This window comes from Phocoena sinus, chromosome 9, assembly GCF_008692025.1.
Source record: "Phocoena sinus isolate mPhoSin1 chromosome 9, mPhoSin1.pri, whole genome shotgun sequence".
In the NCBI taxonomy this organism is placed as follows: Eukaryota; Metazoa; Chordata; class Mammalia; order Artiodactyla; family Phocoenidae; genus Phocoena; species Phocoena sinus.
The window spans coordinates 23,683,660-23,702,155 of record NC_045771.1 but is presented as its reverse complement, the minus strand read 5'-3'; the positions used below and the strand labels follow the sequence as shown (position 1 = coordinate 23,702,155).

The window sequence follows — 18,496 nt, the reverse complement described above, 5'->3', positions numbered from 1 at the left end:
AATATGAAATGCAGAATTAAATAATTGATAAAAGCAGGTAGTTTTATGTAATCTGAGGAATTCTAAATTGGAGAACGTTATGTTCATAAGACTTATTAGAATTAGAATATTTATGTAAGAAGGGGTAGGAAAAGTTAAATGTACTATATTGGCATAAATATGTAGAAACATTGTCTAAAAAGAAAAATGAGAGATGACAGCAATGGCTTCATTGTGGGAGAAAGATGGGAACTGAGCCAATGACAGGGGTGGGAAGGAGACTCTTCGTCTCCCTTTTGATACTTTTTGATGTTTGTATGTGTGAATGTGTTACTTGTTCAAAATTTTATTTTTAAAAATGCCTATAATCAATCTTTTCCTTTTATAATGTCTATTTTTAAAAGACTTCTGGACTTTTTAAAAATAAATTTATTTATTCATTTTATTTTTGGCTGCGTTGGGTCTTCGTTGCTGCACGTGGGCTTTCTCTAGTTGCAGTGAGCGGGGGCTACTCTTCGTTGTGGTGCACGTGCTTCTCACTGCTGTGGCTTCTCTTTTTGTGGAGCACGGGCTCTAGGCGCGTGGGCTTCAGTAGTTGTGGCACGCAGGCTCGGTAGTTGTGGCTTGTGGGCTCTAGAACGCAGGCTCAGTAGTTGTGGCACACGGGCTTAGTTGCTCTGTGGCATGTGGGATCTTCCTGGATGAGGGATCGAACCCCTGACCCCTGCATCGGCAGGTGGATTCTTAAGCACTGCGCCACCAGGGAAGTCCCAGCCTTCTGGAATTTCGATTGGGATTTTATTGAATCTACAGATCAATTTGGGGTGAATTGTCATCTTAATATTGAATCTTCTAGTTCATGAACATGATATATCTCTCCTTCTGTGGTGTTGATAAGGAATTTTGTGTCTATGTTCACAAGTAATGCTGGTCTGAGGTGTGTTGCTTTCTTTTCTTGCATTGTCTTTATCTCGTTTTGGTAATGCTGGATTCATAAAACAAGTTGAGAACTATTTCCTACTCTGTTTCCTGAGTTTGTATTACATTGACATTATTCCTTAAATGTTTGTTAGGCTCCTCCAGTGAAGCTGTGTGGGCCTAGAGTTTTATTTGTGGTGCGATAACAAATTCAGTATCTTTGATGGATGCATATATTTGATTTTTCCTAAATCAGTTTTTTAGAAGTCAGTCAAAGGGGCTTCCCTGGTGGCGCAGTGGTTAAGAATCCGCCCTGCCAATGCAGGAGACACGGGTTCGAGCCCTAGTCCGGGAAGATCCCACATGCTGTGGAGCAACTAAGCCCGTGCGCCACAACTACTGAGCCTGCGCTCCAGAGCCCATGGGTCACAACTACTGAGCCCACGCGCCACATCTACTGAAGCCCACGCACTCTGGAGCCCATGCTCCACAACAAGAGAAGCCACCACAATGAGAAGCCTGTGCACTGCAATGAAGAGTAGCCCCTGCTAGCCGCAACTAGAGAAAGCCTGCGTGCAGCAACAAAGACCCAACACAGCCAAAAAATAATAAATAAATATAAATAAATTTTAAAAATATAATAAATAAAACTCAAAGTTTTTTCTAAGTCAGTTTTAGTAATTTCTATGTGATGCCATTTGTATAGCACATCTAAGTTGCCAAATTTTTTTTTTTTTTTGCGGTACACGGGCCTTTCACTGTTGTGGCCTCTCCCGTTGCGGAGCACAGGCTCCGGACACGCAGGCTTAGCAGCCATGGCTCACAGGCCCAGCCTCTCCGCTGCATGTGGGATCTTCCCGGACCGGGTCATGAACCCGTGTCCCCTGCATCGGCAGGCAGACTCTCAACCACTGCGCCACCAGGGAAGCCTAAGTTGCCAAATTTATTGGCATTAAGTTATTAAAACTATTTCCTTATTATACTTTTTAAATCCCCAAACTCTGTTATCTCCTCTTTTCTGGATTGGCAATTTGTGTTTTTTCTCTTTATTTTAGATCCTGCTAGCTACAGGTTTCTCAATTTTTATAAATTTTATTGCTCTTTAAAAAAATTTTAACTTTTGGTTTCATTGATTTTTCTCTGTCCATTTTCTATTTCATCAATTTCTTCTCTTTATTATTTACTTTATTCTATTTAATTTAATTTGTTCTTTTTTCTAGCTTTTTTAGATGGAGCTTAGATAATCAATTTTTGGACTTCTGCTATGAGCATATAAAGCTATAATTTTCCCTCTAAGCACTGCTTTAGTTGCATCTCAAATTTTTTGATATATTGTGTTTTCATTTTATGAAAGATATTTTATAATTTCCCTTGTGATTTTTTCTTCAGTGATGGGTTATTTAGAAATATGTTGTTTAATTTGCAAATAACTTGACATTTCCAAATATTTTTCTTTTATTGATGTTCAGTTTAATTCCATTATAAGAAAACATACGCCCTGTAATCTTAATTATTTAAAATTTATCAAGACTTGTTTTATGGCTCAGCGTATGGTATACCTTGGTGAATTTTTTAAAATAAATTTATTTATTTTTATTTATTTTATTTTTGGCTGCATTGGGTCTTTGTTGTTGCATGCGGGCTTTCTCTAGTTGTGGCGAGCGGGGGCTACTCTTCATTGTGGTTCATGTGCTTCTCATTGTGGTGGCTTCTCTTGTTGCGGAGAACAGGCTCTAGGCACGCAGGCTTCAGTAGTTGTGGCGTATGGGCTCAGTAGTTGTGGCTCACGGGATCTAGAGCGCAGGCTCAGTAGTTGCTCTGTGGCATGTGGGGTCTTCCCGGACCAGGGATCGAACCCATGTCCCCTGCATTGGCAGGCAGATTCTTAACCACTGTGCCACCAGGGAAGTCCCTTGGTGAACGTTTAATGTACACTTGAAAAGAATGTGGATTCTGCCATTGTTGAGTGAAGTGTTCTCTAAGTATCAATTAAATAAAGTTAGTTAATAGTTATTCAAGTGTTCTGTATTCTTATTGATTTTTCTGTCTACTTGTTCTGTGAATTTCTGAGAAAGGAATGATGAGATATCCGACCCTAATTATGGATTCGTCTATTTCTCCTTTTAGTTCTATCAGTTTTTGTTTTCATGCCTTTGAAACTGTGTTATTGGATGTATATACATTAGGTTTGTTTTGTCTTAATAAATTAACCTCTTTATCTTTTAAAAATGTCCTTTATTACTTGCATTATTCCTTGTCATGGAGTCCTCTTTGTATGTTATTAATATAGCCACTCCAGCTGACATATGATTAGTGGCTGTGTAGTTTATCTTACTCTAGCCTTTGACTTTTTAACTTATTTCTTTATATTTTAAGTGGATTTCTTGTACATAGCTGTGTTTTTTATACAGACAATATGTGATTTTTAAAAAATATTTATGTATTTATTTATTTGGTTGCACCAGGTCTTAGTTGTGGCAGGCGGGCTCCTTAGTTGTGGCATGCGAACTCTTTGTTGCGGCATGCATGTGGGATCTAGTTCCCTGACCAGGGATTGAACCCAGGCCCTCTGCATTGGGAGCACAGAGTCTTATCCATTGCCCCACCAGGGAAGTCCCAATATATGATTTTTAACTGGAGTATTTAGGCTATTTACATTTATTATAATTATCAATAAAGTTGAGTTTAAATCTATCATCTTGTTATTCTTTTTTCTAAGTTTCTTCTGTTCTTTGTTTCGTTTTTTCTTCTTTTCTTTCTTCTTTTGGATTAACTGAGAATTCTTCAGTGTTCTATTTTACCTCCACTATTGATTTGTCAGTTATACCTTTCTGTTTAATTTTTTTTAATGGTTCCTGTATTCTAGGGTTTACAATAGACATCTTTAACTTATTATAGTCTACCTTCAAGTAGTATTATACTACTTTATGTATAATGTCAGAGCCATGCAACAGTACACTTTTATTTCTTCCTTCTCATCCTCTGTGCCATTCTTGTCATGTATGTTACTTCTACATGTGTTCCAAAATTGATGTTACATATTACATTGTTGTAATTTTTAAACAATTGTTATTTAAAGAACTTTAAAAATTATATGCAATATATATTTTAAAATTTTACTTACATATTTACAATTTATAATGTTCTTATTCTTTGTATAGATATAGGTCTACATTTTTTATTATATTTGGAAAGGTTCCCACCATTATTTCTTCAAATATGTAGCTAAGACAGCCCTGACCATGTCCACAACTCTGATCAGACTACATTTAGTGTTGTAGTGATTCTTCCAGTATGTGGCATACCTTGTACATAGTAGCTTCTCAGTAAATATTTGTAGAGCCATACACAGGATATTTCTTTAACGCTTTTTATTTTAAAATTTATTTATTTAAAGAGGAAATACAGGCTCATAGTAAATAACTCAAACCGACAAAAATATGTGTACTGTGAAAAATAAGTCCTTTTTTTCACCACAGTTACCAATGCCCTACCCCTCCCAAGGCAACCGCATTTTTATCCTCCCAGAAATTTCTGGGCATGTTCAAGCATGTTCAAAGAAGATATGGATATATATTCTTTTAAAATTCTTTTTACCCAAGTGATAGCATACTAGATATACTGTTCTGCATCTTGTTTTAACTTAATAGGTCTTGGTAATCATTCCATATCAGTATGTATAAAGCTACCTTATTCTTTCATTGGCTGCAAAACATTACATCAGGACTTCCCTGGTGGCGCAGTAGTTAAGAATCTGCCTGCCAATGCAGGGGACATGGGTTCTATCCCTGTTCCGGGAAGATCCCACATGCTGCAGAGCAACTGAGCTGGAGCGCCACAACTACTGAGCCTGCGCTCTAGAGCCTGCGAGCCACAACTAGAGAAAGCCCGCATGCAGTAATGAAGACCCAACGCAGCCAAAAATAAATTAAAAAAAAAAAATTACATCATATGGGTTATGGTTAGGGTTAAGGTTAGGGTTTGTATCATAATTTAACTGGTGCCCTGTTGATGGGTTTTTGTTACTGCAAACAATGTTGCAGTGAATATTCTACTTATTTCACACTAGATCTTTCTACACAAGTAAGTGAGGTACTCTAGCACATGTGGTCATACTGATGTTCTCTGTGTCATTTAAATTTTTGGTTTATGCTACAAACATTGTAAGAGAAATTTCCTATTTTTTGTTACAAGGAAAGGAGAAAAAATGTCAAGCACAGAGAGCACTGTAATTAAGAAAGCAAAAGAAATAACCTTAAGTGTGTTGGAATGTTTAGATGCCTGGTATTATAGACTTTGCATCAATAAAAAGGAAAAGTTTTCTCTTCTAATGAGCAAGTCTTAAGAAGAAATGAGCTAATGAGATATAAGCTCCCGCTTCTGATGCAACAGCTTTGGGAAAACACTGAGAAGCAGGTTTCCCTCCTGATGATAAGAGAAACACCAGGAGATTTAACACCGGTCGTGTGTGGACTACAGCAGTGTGTGTCTTGAGAGTCTAAAAGACAAGAGAACTAACTTAACCCCTTGGGCTTTTTCCTTGAATAAGCGCCAAAGTGAGAGAGCCTGTAGCTGTATAGCTGAAGTCTGAGAGGGATAACTGATGGCTCATCCCTCCTCAACTTCATGCAACCTGAAGAAGTCTTTAAGTGAAAGTTTCTTGTCCTGATACTAGGGACAGGAGACTGCAGTGGGAGGGGAGGAGTTGGTGCCACCACAATGGTGTGATAGTAAATGTTTAACAACCAGCTTTCCGAGGGAAAATATATATGTATAATACGTCTAAGTATACACGTTTTGTTTTGTTTATTAATAAATTTCTTTGTTTATTTTTTGGCTGCACTGGGTTCTCATTGCTGGGTGCAGGCTTTCTCTAGTTATGGCGAGCAGGGGCTACTCTTCATTGCAGTGCATGGGCTTCTCATTGCGGTGGGTTCTCTTGTTGTGGAGCATGGGCTCTAGAGCGCAGGCTCAGTAGTTGTGGCGCACGGGCTTAGTTGCTCCGCAGCGTGTGGGATCCTCCCAGACCAGGGCTTGAACCCGTGTCCCCTGCATCGGCAGGTGGACTCTCAACTACTGCGCCACCAGGGAAGCCCTATATTATTAAATTTTTAACAATGGCTGTGTTTAACAACTGACTCATTAAAATTCCTGGAGATTTAACAGTTGGTTCTCATGGTCTTTTTTGTGATGCTCCAGCATACACTGTATCACACTTCCTCATTTGCTCACAGTTTCCAAATAAATAAACCTCTTTGGTTTGTTAATAGCCTGGTGTTAAAAAAAAAAAAAAGAATAAAAAGAAAATTATCCCATGAGATGGGGGAGGGAAGATTGGGCTGAACTGCGGGCCCCATCCTGAGCTCTCCTGGCCCAGTGAGGGCCTGACATCAGGCGAACAGGTCACATTTACAGTGAAAATTTTTGTGAGAGCCTTTGCCCTGAGTGGGGAGGATTGAAGGCTGTGGGTTTCCCGATAGCCTCCCTTGCTGCTGTGGCAGCTCGTAGTCTGGCCATAACCTTGGGAGAATTGTTTTCCTCCTGTGTGGGGAGATTGACTGAAAAATGGAGCAGGCTGGACTTCCCTGGTGGCTCAGTGGTTGAGAGTCCGCCTGCCAATGCAGGGGACACGGGTTCATGCCCTGGTCCGGGAAGATCCCACATGCCGCGGAGCGGCTGGGCCCGTGAGCCATGGCCGCTGAGCCTGCGCGTCCGGAGCCTGTGCTCCGCAACAGGAGTGGCCACAACAGTGAGAGGCCCGCGTACCGCAAAAAAAAACCCCAAAAAACCCAAAACAAAATGGAGCAGGCTACATTATTGCTAGTTTGTAGTGAGTATGAAAGGCGAGAAAAACACCCTGCTCACCCCCAAGTCCTTCCTTGCCTCTCCTTTTTTTTTCCCTTTCCTGTTGTTACCCATCACATTCCCTGATGTCATTCCTGCCATTGTGAGCCGACAGGCCCTTCCCAGCCTGGGGGACAGCCGGTAAGTCAGGAGGGGAGGTGGAGCTGTGGAGGTGGGGGAGTGGTGGCCACACCAACACCGTGGAGTTGGGCTGGGTCTGAGTGGAACCCCAGGGATGTTCCCCAGCCCATCCTTCCCAAGAACCAATGAGTAAAATTCGGAGCCTCCCACCTGAGGTCATGGAACCAGGCCCTGGAGTGGAACTTGGGGTGGAAGACGGCCTCCTCTGTCAACTGATTCATTCTCCAGAATTCAACTTGTTCTCTGACTCGGTGGTGTTTGAAAGCAACTTTATCCAGGTACCCTTGTGCAGCTCAGGGCCAGCTCTCCTTCCCTTTCCAAACCTGTTCCCGGGGATTGGTCCAAAGATGCCAAGGCCTCTGAAAGCCCTGGGGAGGAGGAAGAAGCCAGGAAAGCCAGAGAAACGAGAGGGTCTGGGTCCCGAGTTCACCTCAGTTTGTGCCCACAGCATCACGGGACTCCCTGCAGGTCAAATGCTTTCGGGAAATAGAGTTACACCTGCAGGAGACAGCAGAACCCACTCTCCAGGCAGAGTTCATAGGCACCCTCCCGGGGCCGCTAGTCCACACTGGCTGATTAGAGGGGATGAAAGCAGCTGTAGTCCCTGCTCTGAAACCCAACCTTCTTTCTGGGATATTATTATACAAATACCCTTGCCTGAGACCAAGGTCCCTGGATAAATTAGCCTTGCCCAGATTCTACCATCCCCCAGAAGAGTAGTAATATGACCTATGGAAGTGAGTGTTTGTGGCCTGGGAAGCATGGAGACACCAGGAGTGCAGGGCGGTCATTTCAATCCGTGTGACATCTCGCCAAAGTGCTACCCACTTCCCTCCAGTGGTCTGGCTGGTGACCACCTGTGCTCCGTTGCAGGTATGGCATAACCAGTCAGCAAGCTGTGTGAGAGGCAGGAGATGCAAAGAGAGATCAGATAGTGTCCCTGGACAAGAAGCTTGTGAATTTGTGGGTTTAAAGGACATAGTATAAAATGGTAGCTGTTGGGCAGTTGTGGAAGGCTTCCCAGAAGACGGGGTCGTAAGCCGTTCTTTCAGGCCTTGCTGAGACTTTGGTAGAAGAGCAGGGGGAGGACCTTCCAGGCAGAGGGACTTCAAGTTCCTGGGTGAAGGCAGGAGGCTGGAATGCACTGGAGGGTCTGCAGTCAGGAATCCATTCGGTGGAGTTGAATTCACAGAGCAGCGAGCTACTCTCTGACGAGGTCCCCCAAAGGTTCATGGCTCCTAGTGCTCTCTGGTCCCTGCACCACCCCAGGGAGCTGCAGAGCTGGGCGATCAGCTGGCAGCATGGGGGGCGTGGGGGGGGGGGCGTGCTCATGTCTAACACACACTCAGAGGAGAATTAGCAGTATCGTGGGAAATCCAGACTCAAGGTATCAAATTCTAGTCATGTCCTTGGGTGTGAGATGATGGCGGCAGGTTTATTCTCCTAATATGTTCTCTTTGGCCTAGTATTAAAACTTTAGATTCTCTGGATGGACGCTAGGTGACTCAGGCAGCGAGAGACTCAGACTGTGCCAGGGAGGGGGAAAGACTGCCTGCTGAAGCTGGCCCTCGGCAGAGCTAAAAGTGGCCTTGAACTTATGCTGTTCCCTCCCTTCCCTCCCCTCAGCATCACCGTCACTATCGTCACCGCCAAGAAACATCACCCGCAAACATTTACTTATTACTCTCAGTGTGTGTGGCCCTCTGTGTTTTGTAGCACATATGAATTTCATTCCACAACATGGGCTCCAAGAAATGTTCTTTTTTTTTTTTTCAAAAATCAAAATTCACTTTTCTTGGGGCACCATCTACTCAGGCTTGTGGGAACTAACATTTCAGTCATTCCTGGGGCTTTCGCCTGGTCCCCAGTTCCACCACGGGCTGTGAATGGCCCCGATGGTCTTACAAAGCCTAGGATATTGGGAGAAGGCCCTCCGGTCTTGGGAATGCAGGGGTCACTCCTCAGATGTTCCTTACCCTGGTCCCTGTGGTTCCTTAGAGGCTACAGACCTGGTGCTTCTCTGCCCGCCCTGGAGAGTGAGGTAGGGGTGTCTTAGCTAAGACACTGTGCCCCAGTGCCAGGCATCCATCTCCCTGTCCTGCCACAGCCCCGAGTGCTGCAAGAGAACAGGTCCTTATTACACTCAAGACCCAGCAACAAGCCTGGCACTCCCTCATCTTGGGAGAAGCTCCCCTCAGCTCTTTCCTCACTTTCCTCCCCTTCTGGAAATTTCTTCTCACAGTCTCCCTTTCAGACCATTAGAAACCTGTGCTGGGGCTTCCCTGGTAGCGCAGTGGATAGGAGTCTGCCTGCCAATGCAGGGGACACGGGTCTGATCCCTGCTCCGGAAAGATCCTCCATGCCGCGGAGCAACTGGGTCCATGCTCCACAACTGCCGAGCCTGTGCTCTGGAGCCCATACGCCACAACTACTGAAGCCCGCGCGCCTAGAGCCCATGCTCCGCAACAAGAGAAGCCACCGCAGTGAGAAGCCCGCGCACAGCAACGAAGAGTAGACCCCACTCGCCACAACTAGACAAAGCGCGCATGCAGCAACAGGGACACAACACAGCCAATAAATGAATGAATGAAGAAAGAGAGAGAGAGAGAAAGGAAGGAAGGAAGGAAGAAAAAGAAAGAAAGAAAAAGGAAGGAAGGAAGGAAGGAAGGAATCTGTGCTGGCTTCTTACTAGTGCATCCTTTTAAAATTAGTAAAATGCAAAGGACTCTAAGTCTCTCTGGGGAGACCCACAGGAAAGATAGATTCAGGTCATGACCCAGTCCAGTGTGCCACACACCTGCAAGAAGCACAGGTGCTCTAAGCCTGTCGCCAAGTTGAAGAGCCGTTTTCTAGCATCTGTAACCTTCCACCCCTGTCTTCTGCTTCTCTCTGACCCATGTACCTGGGGCTGATTTCTAGGTCGCTAAACCCGGGAACTGGATGGATGTCTGTGACGGGTCTACCACTGTGATCCTCGGGGTGACCTCCTCAGTGCCCTCCTTGCCACTCCCCAACGTCCTCCTGATGGCCAATGTCACCTGGCCCCAGGGTCAGTTTTCCACCTGGAGCACACCTGATAGTGCCCCAGTCATCACCCTCAGCAGGTAAAGAAAGGCTTGAGGGAGGGGCCCGGAAGGGGCAGGATGAATGACTGCGTTGTTTTGCAGCTGGACTTTACTTATTTATTTTTTTATTTTGTGGCCTTTGTGTTGTTTTTTTTTAGCAACATAATTTTCTTTTTTTAATTGGAGTAAAATTGCTTTACAATGTTGTGTTAGTTTTTGCTGGACTTTAGCTGAGAAGAAAGGACAGTGTTCTTTAGCTGATGAACTATACAGACTTCATTCATTCATTTAACAAGTATTTACTTAGTATCTATGTGTACCAAGCGCTGTGCTTGGTGCTGTGCTAGAGCACCAATCCCTGTCTCGGCCTAGTTTTTGAGAATCTTGGCTTCCTTTTGCTTATGTTTTTTTTTGCCAATATTGACTTAGAGGTTTTCAAAAAGAAAGGTGAGCGATATGATAGTCAAATAGGATTATGAGGTGTTGAGATTGAAAAAAAAATACCGGATGTATAGGAGACCTCCGTCCATTTTCTTAATCTTTCAGCACAGTTAATCAGGATCTAGGGAGGAGGAGACCTGAAAATAGAGCCAGAAAACCTTAGTTCCATTTCCTGCTTAAGAAGATCTAAACTTGGGTAAATCACTTAGCTTCTCTGAGCCACAGTTTTAAATTCTGTAAAATGGAATTAATACTACTTATCTTTCCTTCATCAAAGGGTTGTTGTGAGGACTAAACGAGATATCATACATCGACTCTCAGCCATTGTTATTGGTGTGGGCAGATTCTTTAATAACTAAGGCCCTGGAAATCAGAGAAGAGTCGGTCTTAGTGATCATTCCCACTCTCAGACCATGAGCTTTCTCCCTTGGGTGTCCCCCAAGCAGAGGTGAGCACCTAGTGAGGTTGACCCAAGCTCTAGGAAGGCACCAGCTTGGTTGATTAAAATCACTGATGCCTCTGCCATGGGAATTTCCTGATTGTGTCTAGGATTCTCCCACTGAAGTACGTGGAGCTACGAATCTGCGACCGGCTCCAACGCATCCTGAGGGTTAGGACAGTGACTGAAAAGATCTACTACCTGAGGCTCCACAAAAAACACCCAGAGGCTGTGTTTCAATTCTGGATCCGCTTGGTGAAAATTCTGTGGAGAGGTCTGTCTATCACCACAAAAGACCCGAGAATCCAATTCTCTCACTGCCTGGTGCCCAAGTTGCCCTGCAGCTCCACCGAAACAGTAAGTTTCACCAAGATCCCGCCAAGAGATCCGTAGGGTCAGCTGGGAATCGGAAACATATCACCTCCCGAGAATTGATGGGTATTACAGTCTAGTGTTGTGTGGGGATGAGCAGACTTCTTTTTCAAGGGTCAATGATACACACACACCAAATTGAGGTCTACAGACATAAAAAGTAAATTAATTTTGTTTTCCAAAAAAAGAGCTATAAAGTACTTCACTCAGTTAAAAATTGTTTGCTGTTTTTTGCTGGGTTTTTTTTTTCTTCAGTGTTATAAAGGAATAATAATGCTCACTGAAGAAAATCAGAAAATTACAGAAAAATCACCCCTACTTCTCTCCAGCCCCAAGCAATCACTTGGAACATTTTGGCATATTTCCTTCTATTCTTTCATCTTAATTTTTAATTTATATATTTGAGGACATTAAATATATATACATTTCTGAATGTTGCTTTTTTTTCCAATTTAGATTATATCATAAGCATTTTTCCATTTCTTTTAGAAGCCCTTTATATACATCATTTTGGTAATTTCATGCTATTCAGTTGTATGAATGGGTTAAAATTTACTTCACCATTCCCCTAACATCATTCATTCAGAGTTGTTTAACATTCAGAGTTGTTTCTGACTTTTCATTATTGTAACTGATGCTACAACAAGCATTTATGTATCGTCCACATTTCTGATTGTTTTCTCAGAATTGATTTTTAGAAGCAGAATTCAAAGGGTACAGACATTTTTAAGGCTCTTGATACATACTGCCAGATTATTTCCAGAAAGTTCCTACCAAATTATACTCTCTCCCATAATATGAGTGACTGTGTCACTGTATCCTTATCACAATTGAGAAGTATAAATTTTAATTTTCTAGTGTGATAGGCTGAAAAAAAGTGGATTCTCTGATTTTTCAATGAATTTGAACACTGACTTTTTTATTTTTGCATTGGCTCTTGTGTTCTTTGGCCATTTTTCTATTGGCAGCTTTGCATTTTTCTAAATTGATTTGTAAACCAGAGCTTTTTATATATCAGGATTTTTAAGCCTTTAATCTCAAGTTTTTGCAAATATTTCCCCTAAGGATTTGCTTTTCCCTTTTTGTTTATTTAAGGATTTCTTTTCTTTTCTTTTGACCCATAGAAGGCTTTCCCAGTACCTGCTTAGGGTAGAAGGTCAGGAAGGAAAAGCTTGATAGATTGGATAACCTTAAACCTTCAGATTTCAGGATGGAAACACTTTCCTCGTCTCATGTAAGTGGCATACTTTAGGCACTCTATCACTGACTTTGAAAGTCAGCTCTGCTGCTCTGGTTCACAAGGTGCAGAGCCTGTGCTCTGGGCAGATAGCCACAGCAGCCCATCAGGCAGAGAGGTGATCCTGCTAGGGCCCCATTTTTGGTCTCATGATTCGAGGGCTTGATGTTGAAGGAGCAGGTTCCCAGGACTAGGCTGGCAGACACAAGTGAGTTCCTTCAAGGTTATGGCCCGAGGAAGCCAAGGGCTATCAGGGAGCAGACCTGGCCATCTGACTGCACATTTCTCCATCCAGTCTGGAAGCAGCCTCCTGTCATCCTGCCAGTCCAGTGAAAGCTCCATGAAAGCTCTTGGCAGCCGAGCAGACCAGTGACTGTTTCTCGAATCTCTCAGGAAGGTCCCAGCTCACAGCAGACAGGTGGGTCCTCCGTGCAGGCAGCGCTGGCATCCCTTCCCGCAGCACAGAGCCATGGTGCGGGGAGGGGTGGGGGGCGGGGGGCGGGGGCGGGGCGGCGGTCAGTGACACCCTCTGCCCACCCATCTCAGTTCCTTCTCTTCACTTTAGACCTTTGCATGTGACGTGTCCCCTTAATTTTATTATAAGCCTGTCCTTGGGAACAGGGTCAGTGGCTGATTGAGCTTAATAGTCCCTAGGTAAACCCTAGTGTTTTCATATGGAATGTGTTCAGTAAAAGGAGTGAGGGATGAATAAATTAATAAAGCAGGCTCATGGAGTTATATATTGACTATCTCCAGTCCCAACTCGCAAGGGTCCCTTGGGTAAGACAATCCCAAGGCCTCCTTGCCTCACTTGTCTATTCTGTAAAATGGACAGAATAGACATTAACCCACATGGGAGACCACTGCTGGCTCCGAAGTTTTACTAATCTACTAAGTCATTGTGTTAGATTCTTTCTGTAACAAGAGATAGAAAACCAAAGCAAGATTGTTTAGTCGATACATTGAAGAAGTACAACTTGTAGGGTATCATCAAAATGCAAAATTTTTTCCTTTCCTTTATAATTTTTTCAGCGGGAGAAGTTGTCTTCTTGCCCCTGGATAAAAGCTGGTCTCTGAGCAGGTCCCATAGCATATATGGGCTCCCTCTTAGAATATAAAAGAGTTCTTTGGTCCCTTTAAACTGCAAAAGCAGCATCAGTTCTGAAATTAAAACATCCAGTGCCTGAAAATTATCAAAACTCTAAAGTGATCACATCACCCCCCCTTCAGTCAGCTTGGCCTCATATTAAGATGGCCCTTCATGTGGGGACTGGACCTTCACTCCTCTCCTTCTGTTTCCTGATTTTAAAGCTGGCTTTTTCTCTTAGGAGCTTTCTTGGGTTCCTTGAAGTCCTCACCCCAATGCAAGGCCCCCTGATCAGGCCCTGGCTCTGCAGGCGTCCATGCACTCAGGCACTAGCTGTCAGAGTCCCCTCACCTTTAAGGGAGTCCTTGCAGGTAGTGTCTACAGTGGCTCGAGGCGGGCTCTTTCTCTCCGGTACAGTTGACACCTTGTCCTCAGGAAATGTCCTCTCAGACTTTGACCAGCTACTGGAGGGAGGACTGTGCCTCCTAGACACAGAAGCAACTCCTCTTCACTCTGTCATCAAAGAAACCTGCTCTCCCGGTTCTGCCACCCTCCATTGTTTCCTGGGTGGGAGTTGTGCCCCGCCACCTACTGGGTCTCCCAGACCCCAGGGGCCACTGCTCAAGGTCTCTGGGTGTTCCCAGGAAGCCTCTGTGGTTCAGCTGGAGGGGAACGAAGGAGGAGCTCTGTACAAAGGACTCTCCACACCTCCTCTCTCTCAATGCTTTCATAGCCTTGCTCTGGGGCAGGGTCCCAGCTGTGGTCATGCTGGGTCAGTTCTCCCAGGTCATGGTGCACCTTTATATGTACTTTCCAGTCTTTTTTTTTTTTTTTTTTCAACTTCAAGATAGTATTCTTGAATTATAATGTAAAATTTTCCTCTTTGGCTACTCTTACTATTTGTATGTTGGATCATCTTTGCGTATCTAATTACCTGCCACTTTCTCTTTTTTATTCTTGAAACTCTCCTGCTTCTTCCCTTCTGTTTCTCTTAGGGCATTATCTGCTTCGTTTGTTTTTGGGTTCTTTCTGGCTTTAGGCTTCATTTAGGAAGTAATTTTTACTTCTTTAGAAGTGTCTAATTCTTTTCTCAGTTTTATCACCACATTTGTAAATCTTTTATTTATATTTTATATTTTTATTTTTTAGGCTGCACCACGCAGCTTGTGGGATCTTAGTTCCCCAACCAGGGATTGAAGCCGGCCCTTGACAGTGAGAGCACAGAGTCCTGAACACTGGGCCACCAGGGAATTCCTGTAAATATTTTGAATTCTGACTTAGTTGTTCTTTCATATGTTCTGTCCTTGTCTTAACTTCTTTTAGCTCATTTTGAAATGCTAGGTTGCACTTTTCATTTGTTTTGCAGGCACATCTTTTTAGTGTGCATTCATTGTCTGTAAGGATTTAGGATGCTTCATAGCCTCTTTTCTTTTCTTTTTTTTTTAATTTTTGGCCACCTTGGGCAGCATGCAGGATCTTAGATCGAACCCGCACCCTGCTGCATTGGCAGGCAGAGTCTTAAACATTGGACCGCTGGGGAAGTCCCAACCTCTTTCTTCCTTATATAATTTTGTGTTGCCTTGGATTATGATCTCTGATGTGAACGTTTTTCCTGAACCTTTGCGGGTGAGGGGCTGGTCAAGGCAGCTTTCTGGTTTGGGCTCCCGAGCTCCCTCTTGTGTCATTTTTGTGAAGTGTTTATGGCCTTGTATTTTTTACGATTCCAGGGCTGTGTTCCTCTCTCCTATCTTTCCCTGACCTTTCTCTTTTCTTTGCTTCTGTTGTTCCTGTCCTACTCAATTTGGATTCCATTTCCAGTGGTTTTTCCTTGTTTGAGGACGCGTCCTGCAAGGGAGAGTGTTCTGGTGGTTCTGAGAATTCTTAAGGCACATACTTCACCAGCCTCTGCAGACTGTACCACGGACCCCTTGCACTTACTTCCAGTTTCCTTCTCAAATCGGCTGGCTGCACTTTCCACTGAGAAGCTGCGGGAGATATAGGAGCTCTCCTGTTTACAGGCACATCAGATGCCCTGTTGCTTCTCTCTGCTTCCTCTCACACAGATACTGACACCCTGTGGGCCCTGGAGCTGTCTGTAGCTGTAATATTTTATCTGAGCTTTTCTCAAACAGGCCTTTTTCTGTGGGACTCATGTTGGCCTAAATTGGAGGGGCAAGGGTTAACCCCCAAAGAGCCACTGTAAGTTTGATTCCATATCAGAGATATTACTGGCTCAGGAGAAAAAAAAAATTTTTTTTAATGTAAATTTTATTTATTTATTTATTTTTGCCTGTATTGGGTCTTCGTTGCTGTGCACGGGTTTCTCTAGTTGTGGAGAGCAGGGGTTACTCTTCGCTGCAGTGCGCGGGCTTCTCATTGCAGTGGCTTCTCTTGTTGCCGAGCACGGGCTCTAGGCATGCGGCCTTCAGTAGTTGTGGCACACAGGCTCGGTAATTGTGGCTCGTGGGCTCTAGAGCGCAGGCTCTAGAGCGCAGGCTCAGTAGTTGTGGCGCACGGGCTTAGTTGCTCCGCGGCATGTGGGATCTTCCCAGACCAGCGCTCGAACCCGTGCCCCCTGCATCGTCAGGCGGACTCTCAACCACTGCGCCACCAGGGAAGCCCCAAAAGTTTTTATATTAGTTTCTCAGCTTGGAAGTTCTTGTACCATATATCGTTTCAGACCTCAAACCAGTATTGGGACAGTCCCAAAGATAAGAATTTTCAGCAGAGACTTTTGTTTTGACCCAGAATCCAAGTTGATATAGATGAGCTTGTGGCACTGGATGGATTTCTTTCTGGTGTCCCAGATTTCTTTCTGGTGCCGGGAAGGTGGCTTTGAAAGTCCTGGACTTATGTAAATACCTCAGTTAATGCCCTACCTAGCTCTGGCCCAAGACTTTATCTCCTGTGTCACGTGTCCATAAAAACCCAAGGCCTGGGTCACCAAGACTGGCCAGTCCCTCAGGCAGCCCCACTTTAGCTCATACTTCGCTGATCTTTAATTTTGGTCCCTGGGATTTTTACTTTACTTTTTGTGAGTTTAACAATGCATTTAAAATTGTGTAGATTATATTTTATCCAGCATTTCTAGGTGTTTTGTGGCAAATACATTTTTAGATATAAGGCCATATTGCCAGTCTCTGGCTAAATAACCCTAAAATTAATTTCATTGGGGAAAAAAAAACCTCACTGTACTTATCTCTGAATAGTAAATGTGAGTGATTTTTATTTTCTTTTGGGTGCTTTTTTATAGGTTTTGTTTTTCATTTAAAATAAGCATGTATTTCACTTAAAATCAAAATTTTTTTAAATTTTAGCCCAGTGTGTGTTTTTCTAGACACACAAGTGGTTGTGATTATTTTTTCGGTTGTTATTGTTTTGGAGAACTGTCTGAGGTTTTCTTTGCACTTATGCTGAGAGCTGGCAGGCTATAGTGGACATCAGGCAGGTCCCAGTGGGTTCAGGTCTTGCCTTTGACTCATAACATGTTACATTCTCAACACATAAAAGCAAGGCTTAAGATTTGGAGGGGCATCTGTTCCACTTCAGCAGAGATGCCTTCACTCCAGCCTCCCTCCCGCTTGGCTTTCTCTGCTCAAGTTGCTTGTAGGTACCTCATGCCATGAATATGTGTTGTCACTGCCCATCATTTCCATATTTAGATCTAGGTTCAAGGCACTCATGCTGGAAAAGACGTAATTTTAAAAGTTTCAGAATTAGATTCTTAACAATGCTTTCTTTTTCTTCTATTGCTTTCAATGACCCCGATATCCTGGGCTACTCCAGAAACACCAATACCACCACTGAAATAGACAATTTCAACTGCTCTGACAAGACACCCTCTCCAGTGGCATCCCCTGTCAATTCGAATATACCCATGAGAGCCACCTTGAACCACAGTCTCTGGGGACAAGAGAACCCAGAGGAGCACTTCCTGCAGGCTCCTGTAGCCAGTTCCCTAGGAGAGAACTTCCTGGGACCCTAACACCTAGCCAAGACAGGGTCATCTTCCCAGGCTTCATTCAGTCCACTTGCTACAACCTTCTATAATGCTCTTTTCCTATTGTGGCCCAGATGACCATGGGAGAGGTAAGATGGTGTTTATAACAAGGTGCTTCGGTACTTCCACCAATAAACCTCCAAGTGAGTCCCTAATTGTTATAGGTTGTGTTATGGGGGGTGGAGGTGGGGAGGGGCTGGAGAAGGACTAATTAGGAGCAATAGCTCGCTCCTTGGGAAATAACTGGAAAAAACATTCTGTTAGCTCAGTTGAAACCCCCAAACAGCCAAGCAAAGCCAAGAAAGCCAGTCCAGAGGAAAGGACCTGGGGAGCAATCCAACTTCCTCTTACAAAGGGATGGGGGAAACAGAGACAGGGCTGCTACAAGCCCAAAGTGAAAGAATCCTGAGAATGATGGCGATCAACTAGGAGATGTTTTTGTGTTGCCCCACTTACCTCAAACAAGAACGTGAGTCTTCCTGCCCCATTCCCTGTGTTAAGGTAAAGCTATGAAAGGTCATCCTGGCCATGCAAACTTTGGTTGCTAATGAAGATGGGGCTTCTCTCAAGGAAGATGGTGACCCCCCATCACTGGAAGTCCTAATTGATTGACTCTCCCTACCCAGGACCTAATGAAACCCAAGTGGAAGACACAGTGTCTGTGTATATCAGGGATAGAACAGGACCCTTGGCCAACCTCTGGACAAATGGGGAATACTGACTTGAGGAATACTACCACAGCGTTCAGTAGGCATTTATCCAGCTCCTGCTAGGTGCCAGACACTGCACCAGTCGCTGGGTATATTAGAACAAGACAGATGGACATGATACTTGCCTGTAGGCAGCATATGGGAGAGATACTGAGCCCTGTTTTGGAGACACAGGAAAGCCATTTAGGTTGACATGATGTTTGAGCCACCTGGTCTGCAAATCAAGACTGGAGGACCTGCTTCCCTATAATTCACACGTGGGT

At 43.9% G+C, this 18,496-nt stretch overlaps 1 protein-coding gene across 1 annotated transcript; it reads left to right on the top strand.

The window, feature by feature from the left end:
* Positions 1-7,007: 7,007 nt before the first annotated feature.
* Positions 7,008-17,508, top strand: FAM71F2 (family with sequence similarity 71 member F2). The gene is given in 6 exon segments (XM_032643573.1): positions 7,008-7,160; positions 9,802-9,986; positions 10,938-11,184; positions 12,732-12,782; positions 12,784-12,854; positions 17,310-17,508. Coding segments are annotated over 6 exon segments (906 nt in total).
* The last annotated feature ends 988 nt before the right edge of the window (positions 17,509-18,496 follow it).